This window comes from Cyrtonyx montezumae, unplaced genomic scaffold (assembly GCF_038088225.1).
Source record: "Cyrtonyx montezumae isolate F1298 unplaced genomic scaffold, pur_monq_1.0 scaffold_8, whole genome shotgun sequence".
Classification (NCBI taxonomy): Eukaryota; Metazoa; Chordata; class Aves; order Galliformes; family Odontophoridae; genus Cyrtonyx; species Cyrtonyx montezumae.
Genome location: NW_027072089.1, coordinates 64,945,562 through 64,959,191, shown reverse-complemented (window position 1 = coordinate 64,959,191; position 13,630 = coordinate 64,945,562). Strand labels below are relative to the sequence as shown.

General features: G+C 39.6%; 1 protein-coding gene across 2 annotated transcripts in view; it reads right to left on the bottom strand.

The window, feature by feature from the left end:
• Nucleotides 1–13,630, bottom strand: part of GRB10 (growth factor receptor bound protein 10) — a 136,658-nt gene that overhangs the window by 99,321 nt on the left and 23,707 nt on the right. For both annotated transcript variants that reach the window (XM_065751717.1, XM_065751716.1), the window contains one exon: nucleotides 2,540–2,637. In XM_065751717.1, coding sequence (XP_065607789.1) covers nucleotides 2,540–2,590 — 51 coding nt within the window. In that variant the 5' untranslated portion in view covers nucleotides 2,591–2,637. The remainder of the gene's footprint in view (nucleotides 1–2,539; nucleotides 2,638–13,630) is intronic.

The window sequence follows — 13,630 nt, the reverse complement described above, 5'->3', positions numbered from 1 at the left end:
TCGAAGCTAAGAAAAGCATTATTTTGTTATTTATGTCACTAAGACTTGCACAATTAATGCATCAAAGGGTTAAAGAACTAAATCTTCCCCCAGAGTTCAAGTCACTGCACATAAATACTGTTGTGACTACAGATTGCAAAAGAACGGAAACACAGTAAATCATCCCATTTTTTTCTGAGAAATTCTGGGACTATGTTCTGAATTTCCAGGAACAGAAGACAAACACTGCCAATTCTCACTGCCGGATTTTTATTGAAGAGTTACAGAATTTGGAAAGGGCTCCTGAAAGCCACTAAAAGGTAGTATTGATTTTTTCCACAAAGCTCGAGATTGTTTCTAGGAGAATACACACAGTAAAACTGGTTTATGTGCTAATTCCTGAGAAAACTAACTAACTAAATAAAATAAGCTCTTAGAGAAGACCTCAGAGCTTCTAAAAGCAACAAACATTGCAAATGAAGAGCCCTGTACAGAAGTTAAGACATGCATATCCTTCCTGTCTCCCCCAAAATAAGAAAGAGGGTAGAGGTAGCTCAGCAACTGGCCATCCTACAGGGCATTCTGTAGTGCATATTCATGTAGCCAGGCTCTCAGTTCTTTCGCAGTCTGTTTCAAATGTAATCCCAAACTCGAATGTGTCATTTATTCTAAGCACCAAAGTTGCAGCTGTAAGATCCCAACCTTAGGGACTCTGGAGAAGTGTTTAGTATAGTCGTCCATCCATATTAAGTCAGAAAATGTACTCAAAAAAAAAATAGAATACTCTTCACACTCTACTCTAGAGCATATTTACTTTAACCTTCTTTCAGCCCTTTACCAATACAATATTGGCACTGAAGCCAAATTTGAAAGATAAGCTGCTGAAAGCTTTTAAGTCAAGTAGGGGAGGAATAACAGATGTCCACTTTTTTCATGTGACCTTAGCTTCTGACAGAAAGCGTGGTAGTTGTGAATGGGCCTTCAAAGATCTAAACCTGTTACATGCACACAGGACTGCTAATGCACAATAAGCTATGACCAAAAATACTAATTAACAGGGAGTCACTTTCCCACCATCTTAAGTAGCACTTTGAGACTTCCAATCTCTAGACCACCCTAGACTAAAGCCTACTATAGGGTTTGGAAAAGCAAGGGAAATTCACATTCTTACTTGTCATGACATACCTCAAGGCTGCTGAACAGGGGTACTAAACATACTGTCTTCATAAGAAAGTTTAACATCCAGTAAGAATTTCGCAGCTCAAAAACAACTGCTTACAGATGTCATGCTTCTCTATCAAAGCTCTCCTCACCCTCAGTCTAAAATCATGACTCAGATGATGCTCTAGATGAATTGGCAGCATAATTTCAAAGAGCATCAAGTTTATGAAGTCCATCTATTTCTGTGGCCTTTTAAAATTACACTTATATGTACAACGGATTTGCAGAACACCTGATTTCTAGAACTGCATTCTATTTTTTGTAACTGCTTTTTTGGTTATAAAGGAATTGTTATATTTCTCATGCCAGGAAAAGTCTTCAGGTACATTCAGCTTACAACTCAATATATACCAACATTAGTATAATTAGTGACTAATAGTAATTAGTTAATAAATTTGAAGTTTCCTGTTGGGGAAAAAAAAGTTAGTTGGCATATTATGAAACAGATGAGTACCTTGCTGAGGATTTTTTTTCCTCAGATATGTAGCATGACTAGTAATTACTATTAGTAATGTTTCTCCTGGGACAAAGAGAAAGAAGTTTCTATGTTGTAATATAGTCTATTTAATCATTTATGTATCTGCAGGGCCCAAATTCATAACTGAATCCTTAGGGTAGTAAGCACTGTATGATAACAAGAGAAAAAAGGGCAAAAAACAGGTCATGCCTGAAATAACAGATTTGCAGTTCCATAAAAATTACAAAGCATGCATTATACCAACCACAACTGCCTGGAGAAAACATACAAAAAAAAAAAACCATGAGAACTTGCATGTGTTTTCTGCCTAGGACCTTTGAATTGAGGGTGTTTGTTTTTTATTATTATTAATATTCTTTATAATGTGACATATTGGCTGCTTAAAAACACCACAAATGTAAGATCTGACCAAGTATAAAAAAAATCTACCTGTTTCTACAAATATAGCATTCAGCAAACGAATTCTTTTTGGTGCAGTTCTTTTCAGCAGTACTGCAGCTTGCCATTTTTTTGGTGTCTTTTTTTTGTTTGTTTTTGTTTTAGGAGGGTTAGGGGAAGCAGAAGGGATGATAGAATAAGTGAAGTCTAAGTGCCTTCTTCCAAATACAGACCAACTCTTTTGAGGAGAAGCATCAGATCTTATCCAGTGACCCAAATTATTATGTGTTAGTGACCCAATTTTTTCAACAGGACTTAAACACAGGATGGTAACAGAGGCTCTGCTACTAAATCTTAGCAAAGCCCAGAGAACTGCCAGACAGCTATTAGCAGTTCGATGAAAAGTCTGAATGTACAATCAATCACTGGCACATAGCAATATGATGCTACAAGCTGACACGAACATGCAGTTTTGTAACTTACTATCCGATAAGGAAGATGTAAAAAGGAGTCTGGGCAGCCAGCTAAAGCCATTTGTTCCTTCAAATTTTCTTCAAATTACATCTAGTGCTTCACAGGACCTGCAGAGTACAAACAAACTGTCAGAAACCATACTGAAGACATCACATCAACTTATTATTGAAAACAGTTGGAGGGGGAAGACGGAGAAGAGCGAGATGAGGTGACAAGGATTTGCATCAACTTGAAGTAGCAAATCTGCAAGTTTGCTGTCTGTAGCCTAGAAAACATATTCAAATTGATATTTCGTTATAGGAAAAAGAGCCTATGATGCGCTTCCCAGACTGAGTGGATCCTCTGTTTTAATGATCAGACATCAGAGAAAGCCACTCATCATACACAGACCCAAGCCCCTCAAAGTCTGGCTCTTACCAGCCAAGGCTACATTCTCAATTGTGGGAAAAAAAAAAAAAGGTTGAAATCTGGTAGTTAACGTGACAACGACCTACACATTAGCCTTCAACACCTAGCTATACAACCTCTCCCCTTTAACCTCTCCAGCACGTTTACCCCTGCACCTTCATTCTCATGTTATACATCAGTCAGGTTTTCCATGCAAATTTTCATTCAACTCTTGCATTTCCTCCTCCAAGTGATTATTAACAGCAACTTGATAAATTAAGCAATATCTCTTTCAAGCACCACCTCTACGCTCAGAAACAATTTGAATTCTACACATTTAAAGGTGCATAATATACTTAATATTTAATAACTTAAATAAACTTGGACTTAAGATGAATAAATAAATCCAACAATACTAAAATTAATAAGGCCACCGCCTTTCTGTCAGGAAAGGAAAAAAAGCTAAACAAAAGCAGATACGTGTAACAGCATTCGCTACTCCCAATGTCTCTCCCAACCAGTCGCATTCACTGTAAGGTACCCCTGCAATGTCAGCCAAGTGACTTCACTTCTGAGCAGATAAAAGAATGGACGGGTGCAAGCAAGAGAGAAGACTGCAAAGCAGATGCAGAACTTTTGCTTCTACCACAAGCACTCTCTTGTCTAGTTCACTATTACAATTACTGACTATGTTCTCGGAACAACACACTAAGTTTACTGCTCTCCAGTAGGCATAAACTATTAACCAAACCAAAGCTCTCGGGAAGGTTTATGTGACAGTGAAGTCATGAACAAAGGTAAAAGACCCTGGGAAAACTGCTCCAAGAGGAGGTGCAGCCTACAGCCCAAGGAAACCATGTTCTCATTGTGGCAGCTTTATCCTATCTAGCTCCAGGATAGATTTGGCTGAGATATGACAGCCTCCCTGCCCCTTAGAAAGGAAGATGCACTTCTGGGAGCCTCTTCCCAGGAAGAAGCCACTGTGCTTCTCAAGCTTTCCTGAGGTGCTAACTTTCTGCAGTCAATTTGTATACCCTATTGCCTTGGGAGGAAAAATTTCTGGCAACAGCAAGTAATCCAATATGCACAAATCAAGTTGTTTATTCAAGATAATTTGTCCATACTATTTCCTTAAGACAAAAATCTTAATTTCCTTTTTTTTTTTTTTGGGGGGGGGGGTTTAAATGGGGAGAGACTACCTCAACCATGTAATCCTGTAGAGATGAGGCCAACTTGTTGCTACTTGGACCTTACATCATGCAAGCCTCAAAACACAGTGGTCAACAGCTCCCTAGCTCCCGCTCCACACCTCTTAAAAGGGAACTGAAGATTTCATTTTCAGAGTGAGATTTCCCTCATTCTTCGAGTAGGTTCTGAAAAACTTAAACAGAAATTCACGGAAACCCTTTTAATGGTGGCTGATCGTTAAAAGCAAAACAGAAACAAAAAAAATACCTTTTAACTTTGGGAGTACTGTTTAAGTACCTCTGAAGTGAAATTAGGCAAGCAACTCAATTAACTGTTCTGTAGTTGGCACAGTACAATAAAAACAGAGAACTGTATTATTAGCCTGTGAATACACTAAGATTTAAAAAACTTTACCTTAAGAGATATAAGAATTCAGCCTTGCATCGCAATAATTTTGCATTTACTGATAACTTAAGTATTCAGAGAACAGATAGTCAGCAGACAGTCAGGACTGCTGTAAATTCAAGGGCAGGTTTCTTTGGACTGAGTATCAAAATGATGGCTTTTGTCTTGATGTTTCAGCAAAAGCCACTGATTCACTTACAGCAAGAGAGATTAAATACGTTCCTAAACAATACCAGACCAATTTGTCTGCTCTAGGGTGTGCTGCAGTTTATGCTACAGCTCCATTACAGCAGTAGAAGATCATCAATTACCTCAAACAATAGCTCAAGTCAAGACTGCATAATTTATCAAGACCTATTTGCTTCACTGCTACATTCTTCAGTATTCACTTGTTAACACCGCAGAAACAGAGGAAAGCAATAATCTTTAGATGATATCATCCCTTGTCAGTCATACATTAACACTGATTTAAGATCACATCTCTTTTGTCTGTCTAAGAGCAGTTTATCAAAGTAGCCTTACCCTAATAACACAAAAAGCCTTTGCTCACGTTTGAGATATAAGGCCTTACTGTAGCACAACATGAATATGTTACATTTTATAGGAACAGAACTCTTATCAATTCACGTGTTCATAGTTATAAAAAAAGATTTAAAAATCGTCAACTTTTTCCTATTGTCTTTAAACACGATTTTTAGCTCGTACACAGATTCACATGTTCTCCCATGCGCATTAAACAGCACAAAAAGAAAGATATTCAAGTGCCAGTTTTCTGCCCTTTAGATGCAGTAGATGGGGGAGGGAAATTCCAAAGGCTTGTAAATAGAAAACAAGCTTTGCAGTCAATTACTGTCACAAAACTCAGCACATTCATAGGCTAGAACAAGAGTCACGCAGCATAAACCCAGACAATTTGGGTACATTCAAAACCAAGTGACTCCATGCACTTTCACTGGCCTAAGAAGTGTCTTCCATGGACAGCAGCCCTGAACAACGTACAGTCAGGATAAACCCAGTTTCAAAGGTTCACTTTCAGTACGATATCCACCAGCCTAATAAATAGTCTATTGTGGGGCGCAGCTTCGATATCTCAGTCTCTCAAAAGTATTAAACCGACTCGCATAATCTAAACCAAGACTGATACTCATGCAGGTATGTATCCTGGAGATTAATGATGATCTGAATGAGTTGCTTCTACTGCACTCGAGTTGCTCAGCTAACCAGTAGATTAAGTTACCTATTAACTAGAAATTAAGCTTGCCAGCAGGTTATGCTTTCTGATCTATCATCTGCTCCTTACATATTCTCAGCAAAGGGAACAGTATCTCTGGAAGCACAGAGCCCACACCTACAGCCATACAACAGGGAGAAGGCAATAGTATGGTCACTGCCAACCCAGGAAGGTTTCCAGGTTCTACATGTACCATCTGTCAAAGTCTTTAAATTCAAGAGAAAAATAATAAAAAAAACAAAACAACACAAACAACTGATCTACAAGTGACTGTTAGGAACAGGAGGAGGAGAAAAAAAAAAAAGATTTCAACCCAGCAGAGTTTCAAGACAAGCGCCAGAGCTCTTGAAAATTAGGAGTTAGGTTCTTTCATCAAAAGTACCTTAATAAATTTACTGGATGCTACTCTCTTTCATATTCTGGGTAATTTAGTTATTTTTTTTTTCCCTGTCACATTCTGCTTTCCTCAACTGTAGTACTGTGGAAGAAGGAGGGGAAAAAAAGTTGCCTTACATTTTTACCTTACCTCAAGATCTTTCTCCAAGATCTCAGGTTTGAGATAATGCTTAAAAACCATTCCCTGTTATGCGTCTTTCACTCTCTAAGACACTGTGTCATCATTTCTCCCCACAGCATAGCTCTAGTCTGCACTGGAAATGCTATGTTTTTATAAGAAGTTAGAACAAAACGTTAAAACCAAATTCATGCACTACCCATCTCTAAGTCACCATCAGGACTGCCTAGGTCAACTTAAAAATCAACATCCTGAGAGGCAGGGAAAAAGAGATGCTGTCTTACTGATCCAGAACAATGTACAAGATCCCAGCTCCTTCCTTGCTGCTTCCAGGTCTCCACTGTTGCATGCCATTTAGGAGAGGTTTTTGTTTTCACTAAAGGATTCAAGTCTTGAAGCCATGCTTCAGAAACACACAAAGGCATATATAATAAGCCCCAGTGCCAACACAAGGCATAAGGACTTAGACTCATTCGCCTTCTTACTAGGCTACTCCTAATGCCACAGCTGCAATGGAAACAAGATTTGGCTAATGGCAGCACGATTTTCTGCTGTTGAGACTTGCAAACTAACAGTAGCCCAGCTGCACTCCTCCACTTGAAGAGCTCAGGATGATCCACACAGCTGCTCAGGAGGGAAGATGCACACATCTGCCACCAGATCTCAATGTCATTTCAGCAATCAGTACACGTAAGGATTTCCATGCGACCTTCCCTCTTTTGGTGATTTCTATCCAGACTGACAATTTACAAGACTGAGGAATCCCCAGTATCAGCTTGGTCGAGAAGGACTCAAAAGTTTCCTTAGTATTAGCTGGCAAACAAATACACCCAAAAGACCCTGACTTCCAACCTAATGTTGGTGACTTTCTGCACGAGTAACAACACGGTGCAGCTGTGCTAGGCACTTGGAAGACTGATAGATATTTAAAAAGCACAGTGCACAGCAAATGTAGATTAAAGGTGTCTCCCCACACCACCACACCATCTATGTTTCCATGGGCAACCCAACAGCATCTGAACAGATTTCTCATAATTTATTTCCCCATCACTCCAAACACCTGCCTGCTTCTTTCCCAGCTCTCCCGGTCCCTCCCCACACCCAGTCTATCATTTTCACATGCTGAAAAACAGTACTTGGGCAACTTCCATTTGAAAAGATCTCTTTTGCCCAATGCTCCGAAAATAACTCCTCAAATACTCTAGAATGCCATCACTCTGCAACTGCAAAGGAATCAGTGATGTTAGCACTGACATCCGATGGCCTACTGAGATTAGGACTAAATAACATTTAAGAATACTTGCAAGTTTCTTAATTGCTTCCCACTTCCCTTGCACAAGGTGGCATGTGCGCACACATTTCAGACGTAAGCACCCAAAACGCATTTGCAAGTCTATGATACAGAGCAGCTGCCTAGCTAGAGTAATACTTTGAATATGTCTTCAAAAACAATGCATTGTTCTAGTTAAAACTTCAAGCGAGTGTTGCACTCCAAAATGAAAAGCACTGTTCAAAATACAAATCGTCAATCAAAAGCACTTCAGTCAAGTCCAAATACACCCACGACTGCATACTAAAAAATCTGGTCTTATAAAAAAAAGGGAATAAAATTCTCTTTGCCATTCTTAATTGCAAAGCTGTTAGTCTAAATATTACACCTTGTAAAGGAAGCCATTTGCCATTGTAATTTTGCCAGAAAGTGAAGAATCTTGGCAACAGCAATTCAGGCTTTTGAAAGCCAAAACAGATACATACTTCAGAAGAAGCACAGAAGAACCGATGCCATCCTACTTTAAGTCTTGCCAAATAAAATTAAATAAAATTAAATAAAATATAGGCAGTTCAGCAATTTTGGGTTCCCTGAAGCTGCCCAAAACCCTGTGAGGGCTCCTCAAGACTCAAAGTTTGTGTTCATCCCATCAGGATGAAAAGTGCTGGAAAAAAATAGTTACCCATTTGGGCAAGGCGTAATTTCTGCAGGGACAGGGAGAAAAATCCATCTTAAAAACCAAACTTTGTTACAAGCCATGAAATATTTATGAAACTGCAGTTCTACCATCTCCCTTGATCGCTCAGAATCCTGTTCTACCTTTTAATAGTTAAATCTATAGCTTTGAAGCGGGAACTCTGACAACTAAACAGTCTGCCTCCCAGTCTAAATGAAATGTTAATTAGACAGAAACTGATGTAAAGAACTCTGCTGCAGCATACAGTACACAGGCCATTAGCCATATGCAGAAGTAGGGCAGGTCCATAGAAGCATGGCTGGGGCAAGTGATGCATTAACAAGGCAGTCCAGGGACATCAACTGAATATTCAGGGAATAATGGTCTCTAATTTTGCATATATGCTTTCTCACTACCTTTTCTCACACGAAAATCATGAAACTGACCCTTACACACTACTGATTCTGTCCTCCACGTGGTCATGTTTCCTTTAGTTTTTTTCTCATTGTTGTTGGATTTGTTTGGGTTTTTTTTTGTTCTGCACAGCCCGTTCACATTTCTCATACTACACAAACCCAAGTTCTGTAAATTTGGGAAACAGCCTAAATAATTATTTCCTTCTGTTATTTTAGGCTTTTATTATCCAACCTGAAGACTTAGAGTGAAGTTACACAACAGTTGGGATGATTTAATAGCTTCTTTCTGCCAAGAACAGGACAGGCATCCCACTCTTCATCATCCCTTGCTCTGCTTTCTTCCTCCACTTCCTCCCAGCAACTTTCTGGCACTCCTTTCTCCTCTTTTTGCAACATGTATGGTCCTTAATGAGTTCAGTTTGCAAAATAAAAAAAAAGTTTTCTGTTCTCTTAATTAGCACATTGTTTCTGCTGGGTTATTTTTCTGTTAAGTTTATTAAACTTAGATCTGACAAGCAGCTCAGCTGGCACAAAGTGAATGGCAGCAGAGGATGTGCAGGAAGGGAAAGGAAGAGGAACACTCCTTTCCAGTGGCAGCAAAATATAACTTTCATTTTCTTTGTTTACTGCCATTAGGAGCTGGCAAACCCCTCCTGTTGCATGTCTGTGAGAATTACTGCTTTCCAAGCATCTCACAGAAGATAAACATTTGGGTAAGTCTCCAAACAAAATATAAAGTTGCATCTTCTCAAGTGCACTTAATTTCTGCTTTTCTTGAATAGTCACCAAAGCACTGGGTTTTGGATCCAACACACTACCCCCTCCATCCTTTCAACCTCCACTGGTGCAAACAGTCCTCTCTGACATGGGTGGGATTTGAAAGCCAGTGGCTCTCGGCCCCCAACCCAGACTGAACTACAGAAAAGACATTTTTCTATATAACTGCTGTAGAAATAGAACAAGTGCATCAGCTTGCACGCTAAGCATTTTGCCTTTGTTGAAGGAAGTCGTATTGTTACAGATTCTGGCTCAAAACACAGCTTAAATCAACAGCGTATCCCCAAGCATTACATCAAGGAGATGTACCCAAGTTAATCAACTCCCCCTTACTAAGATGATAAGAGGACAGGATGCTCCCCACCTTGGAGTTCCCTAACAACAAATGCTAGGAGAGTGAGTAGCTGAAACATATACATGCATCTGACACAAAAGGGACACGCAAATTCATACAGCAGTTATCTAAAGCATTCACACCCCATCTTTCCTCTGTTTACTCATTCCTCTTCAATATTACTGTTTTGGAGGAAAATCTTCCAGAGCTTTACCTGCCCTTCTAACTGATGCAAAATAAAGAGAAAAGAAAAACCATGAACAAAACAATCTCCCATCACATGACAACATGATCAGCTTTCCCTGTTGTGGTAGGCGTGGCTGGGACATTGGGATGTTATGGGACAGGACCTCCTCTGCTCTGAGACTGATTAATGATGCATACTTATGGGCGTAGATAATGATAGATGTACGTATATAAAAGAAGCTGCCGTGCCTTATTAAACACCATTTTGCCATTTTCTACATAACCATATTGGTGCCTGTGATGGCAGTGGCCCTAGCGTGGGGAGAACGCTAGCCCCGACGGTCCAACCTTCCAGAACGGTGACAACATTTCCCCCAAGATCCATTCTACGATAATCACAGTTATTTGTAGCTTGCATTTCTTTGCTTGGATGCTTTCCACGTGGAAGCTTCCCTCTCAGTGAGGTTTACACAGAGGGCTTAGCAAAGCTTCTCACAGAACTCGGCCGTTTTAGTAACACAGCACTGGCTACAACACCTCAACAAACCTGCACGCAGAGGTGTAGACAACTATCGCTCAATGCCACCCACAATTCCTCCTCTCGTCCTCCCTTCTGAAATTTTCATGTGGGTCAAAATATTTCTCCTGGATTTAACTAAGGCTGAAAGACATCGATGCAGAGCAAGGACATTAGAAAGGTTTTCCATTTTGATGATTTACGGCACTCACTACTAACAGTTAACAGTAAGCTTAAGTGTACATATGTCACTCACTGTTCTCTTTGTACAATTTCCTTTTTTTTTTTGGAGAGTTATTAACCAGGATTATCAGAAGCTTTTATTTAGACAGCAAGGCTCGTGTTTTTAAAGCAAATCAGTTGACTGAGGCTTTTACAGTTATCTATAATTTATGTTAGTGAATAAGCACTAGTTTATTTACACTGTGTAATACCATATAAATGGCTGAAACTGCAGGACAAGCTTAGACATTTCAATCCAAACAGAGTGTTTCTCACTACAACAGAATCGCTGAGCATCACAAGAGGTATGCTTAAGCACACAGGTTATTCTCACTATATTCCTTGTTCACAGGGTGGAACACTCAGGACAAAGTCTTTCTGCTCAGTCTTCGCAAAAATTACACACTGTAAGCAAAGATGCGTGCCTCAATCTCAACGGCACATTAATTTTAGGGTGAGATATTCCCAAATATGATTTATTCTAAAGAAGTCAAGGTTCCAGTCAGCCAGAAGCCAGCTGAAACATGGAGAAGGAATAAGTAATGAGAGTAACTATAAGCAATAAACAAGGAAACACTTTACCTCTCAGATACAGGATAGGAATTACAGTAGTAGAGATGGTAAGTGATACTTTAGAGCTGAGTAGATCAACAATGTGAATGAGCCCTAGACTACATCAACCCCAAGGAAGAAGATGACCACTAGCTCATCTCCTATTTTTAAGGAACACAAAAAGGCAACTCCAGCAAATGCTATGTAACTCTCGAGATGAACAGAAGATTCAGCCATTCAAAAGGGTATAGCAAGAAATGCTAAAGATAACCCACCCGAACAAGAGCAACAGATACATCTTCACGTGACTGGAACACAAAAACTGCACCCATCCAGCTTAGAGGACGTAACCATGAGGCAGCAGTGAAGAGAATGAATGTAGTGAAACACTAGCTGTGGCAAAACATACTCAGCTGAAAAAAGTACGCTCAGTTTTAAGATGCTGATGTCATAGTTACCTCATGATATCTTAACACCACTTTACCAACAAATCAGAGCAATCTCTTATATCAAAGAGAGCATTTTGTAATCTCAGGTGCATTTGCTGGTAAGTACACAACACAAAAGCTCCAAATGCATAGGTGACTTACAACCCTGACTGCCTGCTGGGAAGTGTAACACCACAGCTAACGTAATCACAGAATTGTAGGAGTCAGAAAGGACCTCCAGAGATCATCAAGTCCAACCCCAAAATACCACACTTTAATCCTACTAATGTACACAGCCTTTCAGGCTTCCTAAATATTTCAGTCTAAAGCTTTACAGTCAGCTAACAAAAACCTGAAACAATGCTGATGTCCATTTTAAATAATCTACTGTCAGGAATCACATAAAAGAATGTTTACTGCTGGTCTATTCTTGGACACAGACCAGGAATTTCTCCTTAAAATAAATAAATACTAGATAAGAAATGCAAAAGTCTTTATTACTCCTGTGATTTTTTTGTCCCTGTTTCAATCTGATATTTTAAAAGTGAGTATGTTGGTCTACTAGCAAAAATAACTCCCCCGGACAAACAGGGCATAGCTTTTCCAACTAAGAATATACGAAACACAAAATATACTTACAGAATTGGTTAATATTTTATAGAAGGGTTAATGTGTTAATGTGCAAAGGAAAGCTGAAGTCTGGCCAACAGATCACATGTCCCATGTCCATTCATGTACACTTATTTATTGCTACTAACCTGCACCTGCAGAAAGATGAAGAAAGAATATTCATTCTTTTGATCCTCAAGGTCATGAGATGACTGAAAATCCCAGCTTCACAAAGACTATGGAAAGGTTCTAAGTGACACAGTTTCCATCAAGCTTTTCAAAACGCAGTGCTGGAAAGCACAGGAAAGAAACCTGAAATAATACCACCCAGGCTTTGCAGACTATGTCAACTTAATTAGAATGGTATTTTGGCAGCACCCAAAGATTACATATCGAAGCCTGGGTAGCAGGCCAAATACTTGACTAGAACATTTTGCCAAGCCACCTACATTAAGAGCTACTTCCCTGTTCTTTCAGGGTGCCATATAGCAAATGTGTTGTTTCAGGTCTTATAAGACTATTTAACTGAGGCATGAAACAGTGAAAGTCACCAGCATCAAAGGTTAACTGGATATGCACTAAACTAGAAACATCCCTAGTTAACCTTCAAACTATAAAGCTGCTGAAGGGGAACATTTGTTCTCAGAGGGCATAAGCTCCAAATGTCGTGAAAATACCATCTGCAATTTCTTACTCTACATACCGATGTATTTTAACCCTAAGAACACTTCTACCCCAAGCTTGGAACCCACACCCAGGTCTCACATCCACATCCTTCCATTCCTGAAGTTGTCCATTTGGTACTGGAAGTAGCTGCCCACGTTGCACACTGAAGCAAACCTATGCCCAGAGCTGGTCATCCCTCTACTACAGGACCAGCACTGCTAGAAGAGATGGCTTCACATAACTGCCTGCTTTAGACAAATACTTGCCACAGGTTTTCACACTTCTTTCCCATTAAGAGACAAACACTTCCTTTACCTATAGCTCTGCTACTTACAGATCTCAAAGAGATCCCTTCCTTGCAATATCTTTTCCCCTTGGAAAAAGGGTACTTGGGCTGCAGTACCACAGAATTTGCTACCAACACCTGATACTCTGTCCTCATTACACCTTTGTTAGTCTTAAGTAAATTCTGCTATAGCTCAGATGCCATCATACATTTGCTTCCTGCGATCTTGCCTGCGGTTCAGGAAATCATATAAGTCAGTAGCCTAAAATAAGCAACAGCATTTTCATGAGAACTGTCTCATTTGACAATGTGAATCTCTTCATTAAGCAAAACAAAACAAAAAAAATGCTTCCCTACTCCAGAACACAAGAGAGATGCAGAAATCCATGGAAGATGTATGTCTCTCAAAAGCAAGGCTTGAGAAAGCTAACTTGTA